Below are 23,527 nucleotides of genomic sequence, written 5' to 3'. Positions count from 1 at the left end.
TCACACCACCACACACACACACACACACACACGTTTTCTCCGGTGCTTCCGTCCGCTGGCGGAGCCAGGCCGGCCGGGAGGACGATCCCTTCTCTGTCCCCCTCCCACCCACCCCATCCCCCAGGCTTCCCCACAGCCTGATGGTCGGCAAAAAGCTGACACAAGGAATCCCCGGGCCCGCCAAAGCGCCGTGGGAGTGGGAAGGGGGCTTCCCCGGCCAGCCTGAGGGACGCTCCCTTGTCAAACAAGAAGGGGGACGGGGTGGCGGTGCGCGCGCGCGCGCGCGTGTCTGTGTGGCGGTGGGGAAACCCTTCGCGCCCCCTCAGCGCCCACACTCGCCCTCCCCGCCCCGACCCTGAGGAAGCCGAGGCAAGCGGCGAAGGAGGGGGGCGTCCGCGCGCCAAAAGAACCCCCATGCGGTTCAGAGAACGGCCACGCCCGACGGTGAGGCGGAGCTGAGGGGGGACGTCGTCCTCGTTGGAGGCGGCGGCGGTGAAGCGGTGGGGAGGAGGGCGGCCCGCGGGGGGAAGGACGCCGGCTGGTCCAGAAGCCCCGCGATGCTCCCGCCTTCCTCGCCTCCTCCTCCTTCCTCTTCCTCTTCCTCCCTCAGGGCCAGGCCGCTCGTCCAGGTGTGGCCGCTGAGAGTGGTGGTGATGCTGCCGGCGCCGCCGCCGCCCCCCTCCCGCCGGAGCTGATGCTCCCCTCAGGCGAGGCGGGAGCCCTGAGGCAGGGGGAGCGCGGCTTCCCTCTCCCCCGCGGCCCCGCCCTGCCGCCGGGGACCCCCCGCCGCCCCGGCGGAGGAGGGAGGAGGAAGGCTCGGACCATGGCCTGGGGCTCCCCCCCCGCGGCCGCTTCTCCTCCTCCTCCTCCTCTTCCTCCTCTCCACCTCGCTCTCGCTCACCCCGAAGGAACCGGGCAGAAGCGGGCCGAGCCGGCGAGGGGCAAGATGGGCGTGAAGTCCCGCAAGGCAACTCCGGCCGCGGCGGAAACCCCGGCGGTTCCGGGCGGGGTGCTGGATAGCAAAGCGACCGGTGGGGAGCTGGCTTCGGCCGGCGACTTGGAGCAAGGCACGTTGGCTCTGGGCGCCTCCGGGGCGGACCGGGACGGGGCCCTACTGCTGGAAGGGACGGGCAGGGAAGGCGGCGGGAGGCGCTCGGCGCCCGCCATCGGCTTGCTGGCCAAGACCCCGCTGAGCCGGCCGGTCAAGAGGAACAACGTCAAGTACCGGCGGATCCAAACCTTGATCTACGACGCGTTGGAGCGGCCGCGGGGCTGGGCGCTGCTCTACCATGCCTTCGTGTGAGTTGCCGGGGTAGCCCGCGGGGTGTCGGCATCCGCCTGCCGAGGTCCGGAGCTGAACCCGAGAAGTGGGGACGGAGAGCGGAGGGCGGCCTGGGCAGCCTTGGCTCTGGTGCACGGGGCCGTTCGCACGTTCGGGGGTGGGGGGGGGGGGTGAAAGAAACCCGAGTTAGCCGCCGAGCTGAGAGCTGTATCCTGGTTCTTGTATGGTTGTTATAACCATCCTTCAAGAAAAGCCCCCATCACATACCCTGATGCACATCTGCATTCAGACATGCTTCTGATTGACAAGTGCATTCTCTCTCTCTCTCTCTCTCTCTCTCTTTCTCTCTCTCTCCCCCTTTCCTGTCTCCTCGGAGTAAGGCTGTGTTGTCACCCCTTTAGGTTAAAGCGTGGTAGCCAGGGAGTCCACTTGTCTTTTGGTGACTACAATAATCCCTCACATACCCTGATGCACATCTGCATTCAGACATGCTTCTGATTGACAAGTGCATTCTCTCTTTCTCCCTCTTTCCTTTCTCTCTGTCTGTCTTCTTTCGCTCTTTCTTTCTCTCTCTCTCTCTCCCCCCCCCTTTCCTGTCTCTTCTGAGTCAGGCTGTGTTGTCACCCCTTCAGGTTAAAACGTGGTAGCTAGGGAGTCCACTTGTCTTTTGGTGACTACAATCATCCCTCACATACCCTGATGCACATCCTGCATTGATTGACAAGTGTATTCTCTCTCCCTTCTGCCCTCTTCTTTCTCTCTTTCTTTCTCTCCACCCCCCCCCCCCCTGCCTCCATCTTTCTGAGTTTACACCGCTCTGGATTAAAACGTGGTAGCTATGGAGTCCATTTGTCTTCTGAGGACTGCAATCGTTCTTCAAGAAAAGCCCCATCACAGCTGTATTCAGACATGCTTCTGATTGACAAGTGCATTCTCTCTCCCCCCCCCAACCTGTCTCCTCTGAGTAAGGCTGTGTTTACACCCCTCTAGATTAAAACGTGGTTGACTATGTCATGGACTCTATGTGTCTTCTAAAGGCTACAATTATTCTTCAGGAAAAGCCCCATCACATATCCTGGTGCACATCTGCATTCAGACATATCGCTGACTTACAAGTGGATTCTCTCTCTGTCTCTCTCTCTCTCTCTCTCTCCTTTCTCTCTTTCCCCCTTCTGTCTTTCTCATTAAGGCTGTGTATATATCACTCTAGGTTAAAAAGTGGTAGCTAAGGACTCCATTTGTCTTCTGAAGACTACAATCCTTCAAGAAAGGCCCCATCACAAACCCTGGTGCATATCTGCATTCAGACATGCTTTGGGCTGACAAGTGCATTCTCTCTCTCTCACCCTCTCTTTCCCTCCCTCTTTCCCTCCCTCTCCCCTCCTCCTCTCTCCTTTCTCCTTTCTCTTTTTCTCTTTCCTCCCCACCTGTCTCCTCTGAGTAAGGCTATGTTTACACCCCTCTAGGCTATAACGGTTGAACACGCTATGGACTCTGTATGTCTTGTGAAAGCTACTAGTTTCCTTAATTAATGGTTCGATATTTAGGCATTCGGTTAGTTCAGGAAACCATGATGTCCATTTTGAGCGTTTGGGGTGTTTTCGGAACAGAATCTGGGTAGGGTGAAGATTGCATGCTCTCAAGCGCATATGGCAGAACGACACTGTTCACTGGATTCTGGCAAAGATTCCTGGAATCTAAACTTGGAATAAGCATTCCCACCTATTTGGAACCCCTGCAAAACCCCTACCTGTATTAGAAAGTGTATGTATACAGATTGCAAATCATTATGTTGTATCCCAGTGGATTAAATGCAAGTTCAAGATGTCTAAGAAATGGCTTCTCCCCTTCCCATCCAAATAATAGATCGCTTCCTTTGGCCATGGGAGCATATGGTTTTTATTTGCTTCTCAAAAGCGGAATGCTGGAGAAATGTGCAGATGTGAGATTCAAAAGTTATGGTAATGCCCTGTTATTGTGATCGCATGGCAATGAGCATGTTTTCATGAAAGTCTGAAGTGCTTAAGGTAATGGGAGGGATTTGCCATAGAAACTGAGCCAGTGTTGCTTTATCACTCTGTTTGAGCCCCTGGGCAACTTGTCAACAACAACAACAAAAAGAAGTACACTGGGAATTTCCTAAGGAGCCAGCCCATACTGCTATGAATGAATAATAATAATAATTACAATGGCTTTCCATCATTTAAATCCAAAACAGTCTGTTCTTTTTTTCCTTAGTACCTAACTGTGAAGGTACAAATTGGTGCGAATGTTAATTTGTCAGGTTCCAGAGACAAATTTATCTTGTTCCAAAAGATAACTGAAAAAGGTACCCATTAAAAGAATTGCCATCCATGGAAATCTACAAAATCTACATATAAATGTACAGGAAAAACATGAGATTTTACTTGAGGTCTGAAGTTTGCGAACAGCTCAGAGAAGCTGTCCTGTTGGCAATTTTATCTTGTCTAGGTGTGTTGCTATTGCATATGGAGGCCGTAATATCACATGGCTAATTAGAAATTATTTATTTAAGTTGAGGTCCAGTTTGGGGAAATATATATATATATATATATATATATATATATATATATATATATATATATATATATATATATATATATATATATATATATGTGTGTGTGTGTGTGTATATCTTTGGTTTTCAGAAAACACACACACACACACACACACACACACACACATATATATATATATATATATATTTATATATATATATTATATATATTTTCTTAAGTTTTATGGTACTTACATGTATGGTATTCAGCTTTGTTCAGGTATTTTCCCACATCATTATAGTTGTGCTTTTAAAGTTGTAGCAACGTTTTGGCAGAATCTCATCTGCCATCATCAGGCTTCTGTATTGTATTAGTCTGTGAGTCAGGCTTTCACAGCCGTTTCAGTTTTAAATTTGGGGCTAGCCTACTGCTGTGCCAGAATGGTTTTTTCTTCATCCTGATTGGTTGGGGGTCTTGGCCTGTGTTTATTGGTCTTGGTTTGCTGTGTTCTGCTTGATTGGTGTTTCTAATATCTTCTGTCTGTTTTGTGGCTTTTTTTGTCTTGATTGGCTGGCAACATTGTGTTCCTATATTGGAGGCTTTTAGTGCGGCTTGGCTCCGAGTAAATGGAGTAAATGCTATCCTTTATTAGGAAGCTAGGTTTCATCTGGGTGCCTGGTTGGGGTGTGTTTGAGCTGGAGGTATCAGGGGGGGATCTGTTTGTGCCCAGGTGTTTGCCTGGCTTGTGGTGTGGAGATTTTTTTGTTTGTGAGTCCAACATTACCAGAGAACATAGTTTTTGGAGATTGGGTGAGCTCAGGCATTGCGCTAAGGCAAGACTTGTTTTAATTGAGAAGTGTGCCACTGAATAACCTCTGTAGTAACACCGGAGTTCTGTAAAACAGATAATCAAGAGAAGCAGAAAGACCAAGAATACTGTTGGTTATCTCAAGTTTTGTTTTTTTAAATACCGTAGTAAAAAATAGTTTAAAAAAAAGCTCTGCTGTGTTTGTCCTATTGAAAAGAATGATTGTTTGATCATGACTATAAATAAATAGTCATGATTTATTATGCTTAAATGACATACTTTACACAAATTGTAGCAATTTTTGTGTGGTCCTTTTTCGATCCAATTTTCCTGGTTCAACTCAATGCTGCAGACATCCTCAACCAGTACAGGTAGTCCTCAACCTATGACCCCAATTGAGCCCAAAATTTCTGTTGTTAAGTGAGAAATTTATTAAGTGACTTTGGCCCCATTTTGTGACTTTCCTTGCCATGTTTGTTAAGTGAATCATTGAAATTATTAAATTAGTAACACCGTTGTTAAGTGAATTGGACTTTCCCATTGACGTTACTTAGCAGAAGGTCGTAAAAGGGGATCACATGACCCCGGGACACTGCAACCATCATAAATAGGAACCCAACTGCCAAGCATCTGAATTTAGATCCCATGACCATGGGGAATGCTGCAACGGTCGTAAGTGTGAAAAATGGTCATAAGTCACTTTTTCAGTGATGTTGTAACTTTGAATGGTCACTAAACGAACTGTTGTAAATTGAGGACTACCTGTACCATTTGGAAATTGTTGGACAAATGCTCATGGCCAGGATGGCTAGGAATTCTGGGATTTGAAGTCCACAAGTCTTAAAGCTGTCATGTTGGAAGACCTCTGTTTTAGAGAGTTTCAGGCCAAGCCGTTGAGAACCCTGGAACACAATGGCTAAATGGCTTTACTTTAAAAGAACATTGGCTATATCCATCCAGTAAATGTATGATAATACTACATCCTAACCAGAACTTCTCATGAAAGCATCCATACCAGAAATATTGTTCCTTAAAATGTCCCAAAGCTCAATAATACGTAAAGGCAATCCAGAAGACAGATCCTTCTTGGTCTTCTTTGTTAAGCCTTCTCTGACCTCGTGTACCCTCACAGCCCTAGTATGGTCATGTTGGCTTAGAATCCTAGCTTGTGTGATACACATGGAGGGCACCAAGTAGGGGCATGTGATCAGAAGATGTTAGGATGTTGCTGGTATTTATGACAACAGATGGATCTTCTCTGGACCAGAAGCTAAGTAGGATCGACCTGGGTTAGTATTTAGGATGAGTAACCTATAAAGTATGAGCAGTGTGGTGGGGCTGGCTGGAGCTTGAAAGAATTTCCTGGAAGATCACTTTCATGCCAAGGATACTTACATGGATGTTCTCGAATACAGCTTATCTGTCTGGAATCCACACTGGATATCGGACATTAATACAACTGAGAGAGTCCAGAGGTATTTCACGAGAAGAGTCCTCCACTCCTCTACTCGCCACAGAATACCTTATACCACCAGACTTGAAATTTTGGGCTTAGACAACTTAGAACTACGCCGCTTTTGGTCTGACCTAATCGTAGTATATAAAGTTATCTGCTACAATGTCCGATCCGTCAATGACTACTTCAGCTTCAGCCACAACAATACACGAGCACACAATAGATACAAACTTAAGGTAAACCGCTCCAAACTCGATTGCAGAAAATACGACTTCAGTAACAGAGTGGTCAATGTCTGGAATGCACTACCTGACTCTGTGGTTTCTTCCCCAAACCCCAAAACTTTTAACCTTAGACTGTCTGTTGTTGACCTCACCCCATTCCTAAGAGGTCTGTAAGGGGCGTGCATAAGCGCACCAACATGCCTACCGTCCCTGTCCTAATGTCCCCTTTTAATCATACCCACTTCATGTAATCATAATCATGTTCCTAATTATATCTGTTATCTCATTCATGCTTGACAAATAAATAAATAAAATAAAATAAAATAAAATAAAATAAAATAATGTGTCTACGAAGCCACCAGAAGTCTACCTCAACTTGGAGAAGATTTTACCTTTTATGGCAGTGAACCATATTCAAACAGCAATGCTCACAAACAAGGCAAGACTAGATACATTTTATCCACTTTTCTTTCCACAGCTTTATTCACACTAGCAATTTAAGTGAGAAGACATCTTTGCAAGATGGTTTGCATTTCTAATAAGAAGCTAAAGGTAACTAAAGGTTGTGCTACAAGCGAACTTAACTGTGAAACAGTCTTAATGGGTTGTTTTGGAAATCTTTGTTTTATGATTGAGCTTTTAACCAGAGAATTAGCATCTTTATGGGAGAAAAATCTATGCTCTTCCATTTTTTTTAACCACCTGCTGATTAGCAGCACTTTTGCTATGAAAGTAATTAAGTTTGTTAAATAAACGATTATGTAATTGTATAAATGTGTACTCAAAAATAGGGTAAATCTGCTTGGTTCCTCTTTCCCCTTATGCTACAGTTTCAATATATGTCTCTGCTATATCAAAGGAGGGTGGAAGATTATTAAAAAGCAATACAATCTAGAATGAAGGAGAAACTTCCAGACAGAACCAGAGGTGGTATTCAACGGGTTCTGACCAGTTCTGGAGAACCGGTAGCAGAAATTTTGAGTAGTTCGGAGAACCGGGAAATACCACCTCTGACTGGCCCTGCCAACCCCATTATTCTCTGCCTCCCAAGTCCCAGCTGATCGGCTGGGTCTCCTTTTGTTGCCCTGAACAGGAGAACGGAGCAGGAAAGCAGGTTAGTGGGGTGGGGAGGGAATGGGGATTTTGCAGTATATCCTTCCCCTGCCATGCCCACCAAGCCACGCCCACAGAACCGGTAGTAAAAGTTTTTGAATCCCACCACTGGACAGAACAATTAATCGGTGGAACAGCTTGCCACTGCAAGTTGTGGGTGCTCTATCACTGGAAGTTTTCAAGAGACCAGGCAATCATTTGTCAAGAATAGAATAGGGTATCCTGCTGGAGCAGGGAGTTGGGCTAGAAGACCTCCAAGGTCCCTTCCAAATCTGTTATTCTGAATCAGATGTAAATGGCATGTGGAAATGACCTTGAGGGATGAAGGGAAGAGATGCTGAACAGATAAATCAGATAAAAGAACCCTGAGATATTTGTAGTCTCAGACTTGTAGGATACTTTAAATATAATCTGACAATAAAGTAGAATTCACTCATTTGGCTATGGTTTCCTGTCTGGGGAGGGTGGATACTATATCACCAAGCTCAAAGAAATCTGGATAAAAAATTTGGGAATGTAGGGGTTTGCTCATCTCTGATCAACCCAATGTTTTAAGTCAAAATTCCACACTTCTTATTAAACCCATATGAAAACTAGAAAGCGATGTTGCAGTTGTGTCCTCTAAGACAGGGGTCCCCAACCACCGGTCCACATGCGGACGTGCAGTCCCGCGGAACCTATATCACCAAGCTCAAAGAAATCTGGATAAAAAATTTGGGAATGTAGGGGTTTGCTCATCTCTACAGATCAACCCAATGTTTTAAGTCAAAATTCCACACTTCTTATTAAACCCATAGGTTAGAAACGATGTTGCAGTTGTGTCCTCTAAGAGATTTAATTTCCTGAAAAAAAAAAAATACAGATAATCCTTGACTTTATTGGAAGAATTATCCTTCTGGGTTCAGTTCCAAGTGGGGAAAAAGACACTGGAAACATGGAGGCTGTTTGGAAAGATGGTTTAATGGTGGGCAGGACCACGTGGCTTGGAGCTCCAAAGTGAAAGGAACGATCACATGCTTCAAGATGTTGGGTGAGGGAAAAGAAGGGCAGAGATGCTGAGAGACCCTTAGTTATATACCCTCTGTTGGGCCCCACCTTACTGTTTCCTGTTCCTGTGTAAGAAATGTATCCCATTGGCTGTCAGACTCCCAAGGGCGGGGTCTTAACTAACTTTGTAAGCTTTGCCTGGACCCCATGGCTTCACTTGAGTGTTGGCTGATGCAATCTTCCCAGGCCATGTGGTGAGATGGGTAGAGGCCTTTGTTATGTAGAATACTCTGGCCCAGGCCTAATGGCCTGCACATTAACAAAGGTGTGTGTGGGGGTGAGCTTCTGCCTCTCTGAGTTTCTACTTTTAGGGGAAATATTCTGCCTTTTTAATATTTCTTAGGATATTTCATTTTTCTAGGAGAGGGGTGCTAATTTCCTACAACTTATTACCACAATTGAACCCTGAACAGTTGTTACTAGGTGAAACATTTGTTAAGTGAATTTTGCTCCATTTTTACAATCTTCCCTCACAGTTGTTCAGTGAATCACTGCAGTTGTTAAATTAGTAACATGGTTGTTAAGTGAATCTAGCTTCCCCATTGACTTTGCTTGTCAGAAGGTTGCAAAAGGGGATCACATGACCCCCAGGCATTGCAACCGTCATAAATACGGGTCAGTTGTTAAGCCTCAGAATTTGATCACATGATCATGGAGATGCCGTGATAGGACGAAAGTGTGTAAAACGGGCATAAGTCACTTTTTTCAGTACCATCGTTACTTTGAACAGCCACTAAATGAACTACAGGACTCCCTGTATCACATCACTACTACTGTGTTAAAAATTGGAATTTCTGCTGTCGGATTTCAGAAATCCCCAAATGAAACAGAAATCCAATTTGTTTCCCCCAGAACAGACCGCTAATTTATTCACATTAAATTTCTTGCTTCCGCTAGCATCCTATCTTACATCTTTTTTGCCTCTTCCATCTAAAACAAACAAACAAACAAAAAACAAATTAGTATTCTTCCTCTGCATGATTTATTTGTATCAACATGTTCTCGCTGGCACTGTAACTTCTTGTTCTCTGTTTTCTGCAATCCCCGGTACTATATTGTCACTAGAGAAAAAAAAGTCTTTATGTGTTGAAGACGCTACCTTGGGGATTAAACTCTACAAATCACAGCCAGAGGATGAGGTCATGTGTGTTTTGTAATCCAAGGAGAAGAATGAGAGAATGCTCCAGACAGCAGATACCAATTACATCACACATAGGAGAGGAACATCAGACACCCGAGTTTATTTATTTATTAGTGTCAGAAGCATCACGATTAAAATATGGTATACAAGAGGACAATAACGTTTAAAATATAACATACAAGATTTAAATAGGTACAAATTAAACAGATCTTGCCCAGAAACTAGCAACGTTAATTACATTCTGTCACAATCTTGACTGAATAGTCAAGATCTTGTTGATGACCCAAGCTCTGTAAAGGACCTTGGAATACTCACCTCTAATGATCTAAGTGCTAGAGCCCACTGCAACTACATAGCCAAAAGGCTTTAAGAGTTGTTAACCTAATCCCACGAAGTTTTTTCTCTGGTAATATCACACTACTAACCAGAGCATACAAAACATTTGCTAGACCAATACTCGAATACAGTTCATCAGTCTGGAACCCTCATTACGTATCTGATATTAGCACAATTGAGAAAGTCCAGAAATATTTCACAAGAAGAGTTCTCCACTCTTCTACTGCAGTTATGTAGAATACCTTATGCCACCAGACTTGAAATTCTAAAACTAGAAAACCTTGAATTACGCCGTCTTCGGTCTGACTTAAGCATGGTATATAAAATCATACATTGCAATGTCCTACCTGTCAATGAATACTTCAGCTTCAACCATAACAACACAAGAGCACACAATAGATACAAACTCAAAGTAAACCGCACCAAACTTGATTGCAGGAAATACGACTTCAGCAATAGAGTGGTCAATGTCTGGAATACTCTACCCGACTCTATAGTCTCTTCCCCAAACCCCAAAAACTTTAACCTTAGACTGTCTACTATTGACCTCACCCCTTTCCTAAGAGGTCTGTAGGGGCGTGCATAAAGCGCACCATCGTGCCTACCGTCCCTGTCCTATTGTTTCTCTTATTCTTTTATTTTTCTTATATGTACCCATTTCATGTATTCACAACTATGTATACACTTATACTTATTATCTTGTAAACAATTGGCAAATCAAATTAAAAATAAATAAATAAATAAATAAATAAATAAATAAAACAATGCCATGAGGTCTTCAAGGATACACTGATCTGAGAACAAAGGCCAGGAATACATAGGTGTTGTTGTCGCATGTCACCACAGTCACAAAGAGCAGAAGCAACCAGATAGCTCCATTGGTTCAGAGTCTCTCTGGATCTTGTTGTACTCTGTGCAGTCTATTCAATAGTATATAGAGCTGCGGTGGCGCAGTAGTTAGAAAGCAGTATTGCAGGCTAATTCTGCCGACTGCCAGCAGCTTGATTCTCACCGGTTAAAGGTTGACTTGGCCTCCCATCCTTGGGAGATTAATAAAATGAGGACTCAGATTGTTGGGGGCAATATGCTGATTCCAGAGATTCTGCAGCAGGTTCTAACCAGTTCTGCAGAACCGGTAGTGGAAATTTTGAGTAGTCCAGAGAACCGGCAAATCCCACCTCTGACTGGCCCCGCCAACCCCATCTATTCTCTGCCTCCCGAGTCCCAGCTGATTGGCTGGGTCTTCTTTTGTTGCACTGCACAGGAGAACGGAGCTGGAAAGCAGGTTAGTGAGGTGGGGAGGGAATGGGATTTTGCAGTATCCTTCCCCTGCCACGCCCACCAAGCCACACCACACCCACCAAGACACACCCACAGAACCAGTAGTAATAAAATTTGAATCCCACCACTGGCTGACTCTGTAAATTTCTTAGAGAAGGCTGTAAAGCACTGTGAAGCGGTATAGAAGTCTAATAGTCGATAGCTATTGCTATCGTTATCACTATTCAATGATTTCCATGGTTCCCAGCTTTCATCAGACTCAGGTGCCAGCTTCTCCCTTGGTCCCATCCAGTGTTGGTTCTTTGTAGCTTTCCATAGGTCCACTCTGCTTTCAAATTCTCCAAAGTCTTCCATCGACCTAAGGAAGCTTTTCCTGGATTTTAACCTCTGATGGTCCCACCAGCCCCTCACTCCTCTTATGAGCTGTATAATAAGCTCTAAATTTCTTAATTCAGTGTATCCAGGTAGTTATACATTTACATATACAGTACACATACATACAGTATATGAACCTCACTTTTCATGAATTAGCTCAAGGTTGCCCAAAGATGTTCTCCTGGACTGAGTCCACTGATTGTATTTCTTCCCTTTGAGGTTTATTTGCATACTTTCATCATTAGCTGGGCATAATTGACCTGTGGAATTCATTACTGCACGTGTGATGATTGTTCTAGCTCAGATGACATAAAGAAGGTTGGGTGAATTTATGGAGAAGGGGTCCCTCAAGGATATTTTGAATAGTCATCCTGCTTTCACAGAGACGGAGCAACCTTTCTTGCCTCCCAGGATCGCACTTGTCTGGATCCACACCTTCCCATCTTCCCTCAACCACTCACCTTTTAAATCAGGCATCCCCCACCCTTGGGCTGCAGCTTGTTAGAAAGCGGGCCGCAGGAGAAATGGTGGCAAGTGTGCATGTGTGTACAGCTCCACTCGTGTGAGCGGAGGGCACTTATGCTTGTGCATGAAGCACAACTGCTCTCTGCTCGAGCCCCCTCTGCTCGTACGAGTGGAGCTTCCCATGCAAATGCAAACACCTTTTGCTTGTGTGCAAAGCTCCATTTTTGCAAGTGGAGGGAAGAACGCACACACCACTCAGACAACTGAAGTGTGCATGCATGCCCCTGCCACTCACACATACACACATCCCGCACCAAGCCAGGCCGGTAAGCTGGGAAAATTGGGAACTATTGTTTAGATCAGGGGTCTCCAAACTTGGCAACTTTAAGACTTGTGGACTTCAACTCCCAGAATTCTCCAGCTGGCTGGAGAATTCTGGGAGTTGAAGTCCTCAAGTCTTAAAGTTGCCAAGTTTGGAGATCTTGTTTAGATGTAGAAAAAGTTTTGCTCTGTTGAAAAATAAAAACGGAGTTGGAAACTTAGGCTGGGAAGAGAGTTGAGAATAATTCCGTCTCTGCTACAGCCACAGAGTGAACTGACTGATATTCCAAGGCTTCTTAGAGGGAAAAAAAAAATCCAGATATAGTTGAAACAGGAAAACGTATTCCTGTAAAACAACTTCGAAAGGATGGGTTTAAAAAGGTCCAAGTAGAAATAATGCATAAGATTCATTTCTATTTTCTCTCTAGGTGTTTAAGCCTAATAATTTATCTTTTATATAGGTATGCTTTCTGTGCAATCTCAGAATTGCGTTTGATTCAGCTGAGAACCTTTTTATAGCAGAGGTCCTTCTAAATTAAGCACAGACTAGCATCAATTTTTATTCATCCTGAGCCTTATATTTTCCTTTTATATCTTCTTTGGGAGATCCTTTAAAGTCCTGTGACGTGGAGAACTATAGATTTTATTGACCTGGCTATTGATGTTTTGCTTGTGACTACTTATACCAATCTAGGGATTTTAACACTCACTCACTCTCTCTAAAATAAAATTTTATTTTACTTACTTCCTATGAGATTGTTCCGTTTCCCAAAATAGAGGAGGGGGGAGGAGAAGAGGGAGCTGAGCCCCCTAGCCATATGTCTCAATGCTACAGGGTCAAGGATGGTATTACAGAATCTTTTTTTTTTCTTTCACTTGTTTACCCCTTTTAGTTTGCCAGAAAGGAGCAATCTTGTCTTTCTTCTACACTGGGTCTGGTGGAGAGGACACCAAATTATGTGCTCCATTGAAGACAGACAACATAACAAAAAATCTACAGAGGAATTATTGAGTTCTACAGATAATTATTGAGTTCTACAGAGGAATTATTGAGCCGGTCATTTGTACCCCTATAACTGTCTGGTTTGGCACAGCAACCAAACAGGACAGGTGTGGATAGTTAGGATTGCAGAAAAAATAACTGCAACCAGCCTGCTTTCCGTTGAGGATCTGTATATTGCATGAACCAGAAAGAGGTCTGAGAAAATATCTACAGACCCCTCACATCCTGGATATAAACTGTTTCAACTTCTCCCCTCAAGTTGCCACTATAGGGCATTGCATGGCAAAACAACGAGACACAAAGAGTTTCTTCCCTCATGCCATCACTCTGCTAAACACCTAACTCCTACAGCAGTCTTCTGCCTAAAGATATTTACCCATGTAGTAGGGCTCTATCATTATTATCCTTCTTATCTTCTTAATCTTTCTCACCTCTCATCTTTCCCACTACTTTCTCCTATTAGTATATTATGATTTATCAATTGCTGTATCTTATGATTTATGATTGTATCTTAAGAATATGATCTGTGACTTATCACTTAGTTTGTATGTACATTGAGAGCTTATGTACCAGAGACAAATTCTTTGTGTGTCCAATCACACTTGGTCAATAGAATTCTATTCTATTCTATTCTATTCTATTCTATTCTATTCTATTCTATTCTATTCTATTCTATTCTATTCTATTCTATTCTATTCTACCCTACCCGACCCTACCCTACCCTACCCTACCCTACCTTACCCTACCCTACCCTACCCTTCTCTAAAATGAACACTAAGGCAGGAGGTGTAGCTAGGATGAATAGACCCGGAAAGATTCCATAAAAGGAGGTTTGGGATTTCTAACCTTTCACCCTAAGGAAGTCTTGAAACTTGAAAGAGCTTGAGAACTTGTTAACACCACTAGGGTGAACTAGCTTGTGCTTCAAATGCTACTTGCAGGTGATGAGAGAAGTTATGCCTCCATCTCCTGCTTGTGATTGGTGATTATGAGAAGCAAGAATATTTGGATCAAGCCAGGTCTTGGCCATCAGAGTAGCTCTTTCTTAAGTCCCTCAAGAGTTTTCTTTTACCCATTAGAGGCTTTGCAAAATCTCTAATGCTCTAGGAATTTTCTTCCAATTCTGACAAATTCTTGGCACAACCTGTCTCTTGCCTGTGCCCAACAGAGCCGTTGATGCATCGGTAGAGACCAGATATCCATCTTCTGAGATGCTTTCATTTGGTTGTCATAGTGAGACAGAAGTTAGGCTCCCTAGCCTGGACCACTTCTTCTTGCTCTGTCATTCTGGGAGTCATTTCTGCAAATCGTTTATGCTTTCCTGGGACAGCCTAGCTTTCATGGAAACTGGAGGGTTATTGGCTATTAGCTGTCCTTTGCTTCAAGGCACATTGCCTTAAGCCACCTAAATTGATCTCGCTTCCTGCCGAAATACTTAGGAATTATGAATTGCAGAGCTCCTTTGCCAAGTCATTATTATGTACCTCTGATGGAATTGTGATCGTTGCTGTTGGCTGTGTCTATAAATACTGTATAATATTTACTGTTTTGCAAAAATGTATATATAGAGGTCTGTTGACTGGATAATAAATTAATTCTCTGCAGAAGTATTTTTAGCTTTTTTATAAACTGGGGTGGTGGATTGCAACAGAGAGTTAAGAGGTAAATATTCCCAAAATGACAAAATGAAGAGTTGCTTAGCTTTGGTAGATGGTGGCATCTGTCCAAAGGGGGAAAATAGGGGCACCCCTTCTAGTTGTGATAGATATGGGATGGGGCAGTGTGTATAACTACGATACAAAGTTTATTTTTTGTGTGCTTTCTTTAATTTTCAACTTGCAGCCACGGTTGAGCTTAAAATTTGTCTTAGATAACAGATAATCAGAGTTGGAAGGGACCTTGCAGGTCATCTAGTCCAACCCGCCACCCAAGCGGGAGACCCTACACCATTTCTGACAAATGGCAGTCCAATCTCTTCTTGAAAGTCTCAAGTGATGGCGCTCCCACAACCTTGCTAAGGTTGTTGTGAAGCGAGTTTATCTCCATTTTATGACCTTTCTTGCTACAATTATTACGTGAATCACTGCAGTTGTTATGTTAGTAACCAGGTTGGTAGGTGAATCTGGTTTCCCCACTGACTTGGCTCATCAGAAGGTCACAAAAGGGTATCATGTGACCCCGGGACACTGCAGGCCAGTTGCCAGTTGTCCAAATTTTGATCACTGCATTAGTCGTAAGTGTGAAAACCAGTCATAAGTCAATTTTTTCAGTGCCATTGTAACTTTGGATCCCAAATAAACGGTTGGCAACTTGAGGTCTTCCTGTAGTCTCGTGAGTCAAAAACATTCCGAGTTATCTGCCTTCCGTGAATGTTTCAGCCCTGCAGAAATATCTGGATGAAATGGGTTCCTTGATTGATTGACAGTGACAAGTTGGTGTCAGCTCTCAGTAACCACATCGATAGATCTTCTCCAGATGGTCTGTCTCTAACCTTCAGGTCATCCAATGCTGTAATTACAGCCATTCACTTTGCTTCTGATCAACCTCTTCTTCTTTTTTCTTTCTGTCCCAGCAATGTAGACTTCCTCCAGAGAATTAGATCTTCACATAATGTGTTCAAAGCAAGTGGAAGCCATTCTTTTTTTTTTAACTTGGAAGCTTTGAGGCTGACACATTCAGTGCCTGGGAATTTGGGAGGGCGGGATTTCATAGTGGGGTAGAAGACTAGACACGACAACATTCTTTCTCTGAGAGTCAAGGACATGTTGCCCTGCACCTGGAGGGGAGTGACTGGAGGGATGTCTCCAGTTGGGATGAAGATTGGATAAGACCATGAGATGGACTGGTGGGTGCAGGGGATGGATCTTTGATTTCTCTTTTAGGAAGGGAAAACCTGGAACTCTCAGATTTGGGTTTTCCCAGATGTGCCAATATGTCCACTGTAATAAAATGGAACTTTGAGGAACTGATTGTCTCGGAGTTTATTGGTATGGAGTTGGTTAGTTGGAATGCTGACAGCAAGAAGATTTGAGTCTGCTAATTTGTGCTTCAAGAAAAAAAAAACACCCTCTGAGTTGACTTGTTCTACAATCTATTTGTTGATTTTTTTTATTTATTGTTTTATTCACTTCATTTGTATCCCGCCTCTATTATTATTTTTTACAAATGACTCAAGATGGTGAACTTATACAATACGTCTTTCCTCTTTCTATTTTCCTCACAACAACCCTGTGAGTTTTGCCTCATTTTATGACCTTTTTTTGCCACAGTTGTTAAGTGAATCATTGCATTTGTTCAAGTTAGTAACACGGTTGTTAAGCAAATTTGGCTTCCCCATTGACTTTGCTTGTCAGAAGGTTGCAAAAACTGATCACGTGACCCCAGGATGCTGCAACCGTCATAAATATGAGTCAGTTTCCAAGCATCTGGATTTTGGTCATGGGACCATGGGGAATGCTACAATGGTTGTAAGTGTGAAAAACGGTCACAAGTCATTTTTTTCAGTGCCGTTGTAACTTCAAATGGTCACTAAATGAACTTTTGTAAGATGAGGACTACCTGTGCCAAATGCCGTAGCATAAATGCCAGGGTAACTTCCTTTTCTGACCCACCCTCTGGTGGAGAAACCAGGTCAAAAGGACCTTCCAGAAAGCAAGGAGGATGGAGGCAATAAAGAGCCAATCAGGAGCGAATTATCTGCGGTTCAAGGTGAAGGGATCTGACATCGGCTGAGAGACCTCTGGTTGAGAGATTTTCAATGGCAAAAGTGACTCATTTGTACAGCATTATGGTTAAAGGATATGATTGGTTACATGTTGCTTGGTGTGCTGGCAGGACTACCTTGTTTTCCCCAAAATAACACCCAACCAGAAAATAAACCCTAGCATGATTTATCAGGATGCTTCTAATATAAGCTCTACCCAAAAATAAGCCCTAGTTAAGATTGTCAGCCAGATGGACGTATTTCCCCGGAAAGAAGACCTAACTGGAAAATAAGCCGTAATGCGTCTTTTGGAGTAAAAATTAATATTTTTTGCTTTCTTATTTTTGGGGAAACACGGTAATACTTTTTGAAGATGCAAGGCTCGACCCCTTCACAAGTTTTGTAATCTCATCATTGTACGCCATGAGGGAAACTTCCACCCCAAGTTTGATGATGATGGAAATGACGAAGATGTACTGACTTGTCTCAGAAAAGGACTAGATAACCTCTGGGCCCTCTAGATATTGATATAAGCCAGTGTCTAAGAGCACCATTGATCGGAGAAGATGGGGATGGAATTTTTCTACCGTGTTTCTCCAACAATACGGCCTCCAGAAATAGGAAGGCCCAGCATGTTTTATCGGCATAAAATCAAATTAAGCCCTTCCCCCCAAATTAAGGCCTATATTAAACATGCGAAATGGGGGGGAATGCCGTTAGGAAGTAGTTTTGTTGCATACCCGGATATGGTGCTGCCTGCGTTGACTTTGGCGGTGGTGGGGCACTTCATATCGGGAGACCTTCCACCACCATTGCTTTCCCTTCTCCCTTGCTGCCGCAGCATTTAGAGCAACGCTGCAGCGTTTGGCCCAGCCACGCGCAGCCAGCCAGGACTCCTCCCTGCAACCGGAGCCCGGCGGAGACACTCGGCTTCAGGCGCTCCTGTCGCCACCTTCCCTTCGCCTTCAAAGGCAAAGCCAATTCTTTTAAAAATGACGCCCTACTACCGGTATGAAAAAGCCTCCCCTGCCCGAGAGGGCAGCCCAACCCCACGTGGGGAGGCGAATCTCCCGGGGCCGCAGCACAGGATCGGCCCACCCTGGGAGAAGCACCCAGCTGCCATCCCTGCCTGGCACCGGGCAGAGCGCGAAGAGCTTCGCCTGGGGCGCCCAGCGCAGCTGACAGGCTGGCCCTCCTGCCCGGCGGCAGAGCTCTTGCCAAGGCAGCGAGCACCTCCCCGCTGGACCCTCCGCTCATCCCGCCAGGGCCACGCCAGAGCCGTGCAGGCTGAGCAGAGCTGGGAAAGCAAGCCACGGGTGCGCGCCCACCTGCCAAGCAAAAGGCTGACCCGAGCTTGGCTTCCTTCCCAAGTCCCTCCAGCGTGAACCCGAAGGGGCCACCGGGAGAGGCCGCCCGAGGCAGTGATAGCGCCCACCCATCCATGGACAGGGAGGCAAGGCGACGGCCTGTGCCGCGTCCTCCTCCGAGCTGAGCCCCGTCGAGTCAGCGCCTCTGCCTGATGCCTGTTCCACTGCCGTGTTTGGAGCTGCCGGTGCATTTGGAGATGCACGGGGCTGGGCTGGGTGAGGGGTGGAAAGGACAGGCGGCTTCGGGCTCTCTCCGCCGGCCAGGGAAGCAGCGCTGCCATCACCTCGCCTCCCTGTCCATGGACGGGTGGGCACTATCACTGCCTCGGGCTGGGTTGGGCTGCCCTCTTGGGCAGGGGAGGCTTTGTTGTAGTAGGGCGTCGTTTTTAAAATAATTGGCTTTACCTTTGAAGGCAAAGGGAAGGCGGCGACAGGAGCACCTGAAGCCGAGTGTCTCCGCCGGGCTCCAGTTGCAGGGAGGAATCCTGGCTGGCTGCACGTGGCTGCGCCAAGCCACGCATTGCTCTAAACATCGCGCAGCAAGGGAGAAGGGAAAGCCACGGTGGTGGAAGGTCTCCCGATCGAAGTGCCCCACCAACGCCGAGGTCAACATCCAAGCTGTCGCTGCCCCACCCACCCGAGGTTGCAAGGGGGGGGGAATTAAGTCAACCCCCAAAAGACGGCCTAGCTGGTTTTTCTGGGGTCAAAAAAAATAAGGCCCGACCTTATTTTGTGAGAAACACGGTACTGTCTGGAACACCGTCTGTCTCCTAATTCCTTTCTTAATTGATTATCGCTTATTATTTATGCATTTATCTATATTTGTTTCTAAATATACTTATAAGTATCAAATGTTTGGTGGAACCTAGGAAACTGGGGACTGGACTGAACAGGATTCTTATGGGTTTATTCTTCTGTCTGTTTCTTGGCTTTCTTAATTGAACACAGAAACGTAAGTGCTTATGGGGAAAATAATGTCATGATGGAAGCCCTGTGATTTATATACTTGTGTCTGATGTCTGCATGCTAGGAGAAACGTAAAATTTTGTACTGTGACATCAGAATAATGAAATAACAGAGTTAGAAGGGACCTTGGAGATCTTCTAGTCCAACCCCCTCCTCATGAAGGAGACCCTGGCCTATACCATTCTGGACAAAAGGCTGTCCAATCTTTTAAAAACCTCCAGTGATGGAGCACCCACAACTCCTGAAGAAAAGCTGTTCCACTTGTTAATTGTTCTCACAGTTAGGAAATTTCTCCTTAGTTCTTGGTTGCTTTCCATCCATTACTTCTTGTCTTGCCTTCTGGTGCTTTAGAAAGTAGGTGTCAAGCACCCTCTCTTCTTTGTGGCAGCCCCTCAAATATTGGAAGACTGTTATCATATCACCCCAGTCCTTCTTTTCACTAGACTAGACATACCCAATTCCTGCAACCATTCTTTGTATGTTTCAGCCCCCAGCCCACTAATCATCTTTGCTGCTGTTTTCTGTACTCTTTCCAGAGTCTCAACGTCTTTTTGTAATGTAGTGAACAACTGGATGCAGAATTCCAAATGTGGTCTTACAAAGGCATTATAAAGTGATACTAACACTTCATGTGATCTTGATTCTATCTCTCTTTTAATGCAGCCTAGGATTGTGTTGGGTTTTTTTGGCAGCTGCAGCTCACTGCTGGCCTCTTTAACCCTTCTTTCAAACCCTTCTTTTCAAACCTCTTTCAAACTGGTGTGAAAGGGGTTAAAGAAGCCATATATATCAAAATTAAACAGCCCTCTCTTAACAGAGGGGGAGGAATACTGCATCATCTATTTCCAGTCTGCAGTACAGTGCTTTCAACAATTCCAAGAAGGCTCCACACCCATTTACATCACACCAGTGACCCCAAGGACACAGATAAACCTCCAGGTGGCCTCAACAACCCACTAAAATAATGCAAATGACCAGCTGTCTGCAAGGAGTATAAAGCCTTCCATTCCCTACCATACAGAGCTGAAGAAGCTTCTTGGGTGAGAAGCGAAATGTCTTCAAAGAAAAAAAACAAAAAACCAGAAAGTCCAGTTGCCTCTTGAAAAAAGTACCTTTTGGGACTTTCTGAGTGAAAGCCTTTGAGAAATCATGAGCCAAATGGTCAAGAACTACATGGCCTTGGGAATCTCAGAGAGTCATGTAAATCCTGCAGGCTGTGACTGGGTGCATAAAAATGCGTAATGGGGGGGATTCTTATGTAATGGTATTTGCCCACAGCAATGGGGGCCTCTGGAGAAGCAGCAGAGAAAGATTTTGTTAGGGATGAGCAATGGAATGGCTTGACCTGCAAACTAATGGGGTTTAGTTAGGCACCTGGCATTCTGGCAGTGCATTGGCCTCACCCTGTACCATAAAGATGCATTAGCAAAAAAGACCTTTGCGCTGCATTCCTGTAGCTGGTTTTTTATTATTGATGATGGTACTTCAAGCAGCCTGAATAAATATTTGGCAACGGGCTTTGTAAAAGTAATGAACTCTCAGCAACTGAAGGCCACACCGAGGCCTTCGTGTTAGGAAAACTTTTCTGCATGATTGTGTGTGTGTGTGTGTGTGTGTATGCGCGCATGCATATCTACCCAGAGCAGGGAGTGTCATTGCTGGATGCCAGGTCAGGTCTGCAGAAGGCTTCTCATGGCAGTTGGGATGGATTCTGGAGCCTTGAAGAGCTTGAGAAAGGGAGAAGGCAGGGGTTTCTTCCTCCCACAGCTTTCCTTGTTTGTTTAGTTCTGTCCCCATCCATCATCATCATCATCATCATCATCATCATCATCTAATACCATCAGTGGTATATGTGATGCATTTTTGAATGTTCAGTTGACTGAATTTCATGTTTAATGAATAAAGTATATAATAACCTTATTATTGGGGGGAAAAAGACATCACTACCTGGAACATCATACACTTTAAGAAGATAGTTGGTTGATACCTAGGATGCTGGCAGCAACCTGTATCAACCATCAGCACCAGTCAATGATATTTGTGATACATTTTTAAATGTTCAGTTGATTGAGTTTCATGTTTAATGAATAAAAATATTATTATTATTACTATTACTATTATTATTATTATTATTATTATTATTATTATTATTATTATTATTATTATTATTATTATTATTATTATTATTATTATTATTATTATTATTATTATTATTATTTCCTCTCCCTCTTCTTCTCCCTCTTCTTCCTCTTCTCCTCCTCCTCCTCCTCTTCCTCCTCCTCCTCCTCCTTCCTCCCTCCCTCCCTCCCTCCTGCTTGTCATTTGAATTGAAATTATTTTCTCCAGAAAAAGAAAAGTAGGAGTTTGTTGAGAAGAGGATAATCTATCCCTCATTTCTCAAATGCCTTCATGGACAATATAATCCCGAGGTGACATCTATTTGGATGAACTTCCTGATATTTTCCTTGGAAGACATTGTTTTAACCAACACAATTTCTGACTTCAATGTCTACTTTCATGATGCTCTTCTTCACAGGGCATAACATTGTCCATCAAAAGCAATCATGCTATGGATAGACAATTTCCTTCCTTCCTTCCTTCCTTCCTTCCTTCCTTCCTTCCTTCCTTCCTTCCTTCCTTCCTTCCTTCCTTCCTTCCTTCCTCCCTCCCTCCCTCCCTCCCTTCCTTGTTACTTGTCTGTCCAAGAAACCTGGCCAAGGAACAAAATGAAAACAAGGGCGATGCATATGTGACCTTCAACAACTCCTTTGTGTCCCCACAGCCCTAGGTTGTGCTGTCAAAGCAGCAAAAATTTAACTAATTTTCAGATTTGGTCTGTTGTTAAAGTGAGAGAGTGAAATGGTTTGCCTTTGAGAGTTTGCCTTTTGTTTCGATCCCTTTTTTAAACCCTTCCATGACAGCTCCCTAAAGACCAACATTTATGCCATTATGATGCTTTTTTTTCTAGGTCTCCAGATCACTGAGAACCTGGATATGTTTCTCCTCTCCAATCCTTCAAACTCATGCATGGGAGGGTATAATATTTGGCCTGTTTTTCTTGGATAAATTATACCTTTAAAGGTGCTGTAGTTTGTTGGCCCCCCCGGGCCCTCCAGCAGCAGAATCGGAGGTGGAGGAGGTGTGGGAGTCAGGGTCAAGGCAACCTGAGAGCTCCAAGGGGGAAGAGGGAATGGAGCTGTCAGAGAGAGAGAGAGAGAGACAGAGGCAGAGCCTGGACCATCCATCAGCCCTCAGATGGAGAGTCAATAGCCCCCAGGTCTGGAGGTGGCTGATGAGGAAGACGAGGAACAGCTGGGTCCGGTGCCTGATGCGTGGATGTGCAGAAGGCAGAGGAGAGGAGAGCAGGGGAAATCTATGGGCCGGTCCTTGGGACGGAAGAGCCACCGCTGCTAGCGAAGCCCCACCCGAGCTCTGGGGATAAAAGGCAGGGGGTAGAGATGAATAGATGTGGCAGACAACTATTTGTCTCCTTGCCAGACAGACTTGTTAGCCTGTGATGCTCCTAATAAAGGAATCATTGATTTAATTGTCATGTTTGGGGAGCTGGGTCAGAACAAAAGGGAGGTGTAGTATCTGGGTTCTTATGAGACATGCTCACCTGAAGTTTGCTAGGTATAATGCTATGGCAGCACATATACTAAGACTGGAATGATGCAGAGAAGATGAGCATGGCCTCTGCCTCTTTGTATATTGTTATCTTGAAATTCTTGAACTTGGGAATAGGAATGGACAAAATATTTCAGATGAAGAACTGATGGGCCCTCTTTTTGTATCTTCTAAATAGAGAGCCACCTTCCCTTGTCTCAAGAGACAGAAAGAGGAATCAACAGCACCATAGAATTCCCACCTCAACATACTTACTGATAAATCAAATGCACAGATCAAGTTTTGAGATTATGTCACCCAGTTTCATTTTTCCTTGCAACAAATCTAACTGAGGAGGTTTGGGGAATCTGGCTCTTTTGGTCCTGAGCTGCTGTGAAGGTTTGACAATCATACTAAAACCAATTCCGAACACATTATGGATTGACCCAAGCTGTCAACTTTTAACTATTTGTCTAGAAGAATTTTGAAGGTGCTGGATCCGTGCTATTTGAAT

At 44.5% G+C, this 23,527-nt stretch overlaps 1 protein-coding gene across 2 annotated transcripts in view; it reads left to right on the top strand.

Annotated features, from left to right (window-relative positions):
- The first annotated feature begins 497 nt into the window (after positions 1 to 497).
- Positions 498 to 23,527, top strand: part of KCNQ3 (potassium voltage-gated channel subfamily Q member 3) — a 173,583-nt gene continuing 150,553 nt past the window's right edge. Inside the window, exon 1 of one of the 2 annotated variants that reach the window (XM_026678546.2) lies at positions 498 to 1,299. In XM_026678546.2, coding sequence (XP_026534331.2) covers positions 695 to 1,299 — 605 coding nt within the window. In that variant the 5' untranslated portion in view covers positions 498 to 694. The remainder of the gene's footprint in view (positions 1,300 to 23,527) is intronic. The other variant, XM_087962201.1, reaches the window with a different exon arrangement.

This window comes from Notechis scutatus, chromosome 3 (assembly GCF_049901735.1).
Source record: "Notechis scutatus isolate UNSWTSFEM ecotype Mainland chromosome 3, rNotScu1.2, whole genome shotgun sequence".
Taxonomy (NCBI): domain Eukaryota; kingdom Metazoa; phylum Chordata; class Lepidosauria; order Squamata; family Elapidae; genus Notechis; species Notechis scutatus.
The sequence above is the reverse complement of the archived record's forward strand: the minus strand, read 5'-3'. Positions and strand labels throughout refer to the sequence as shown.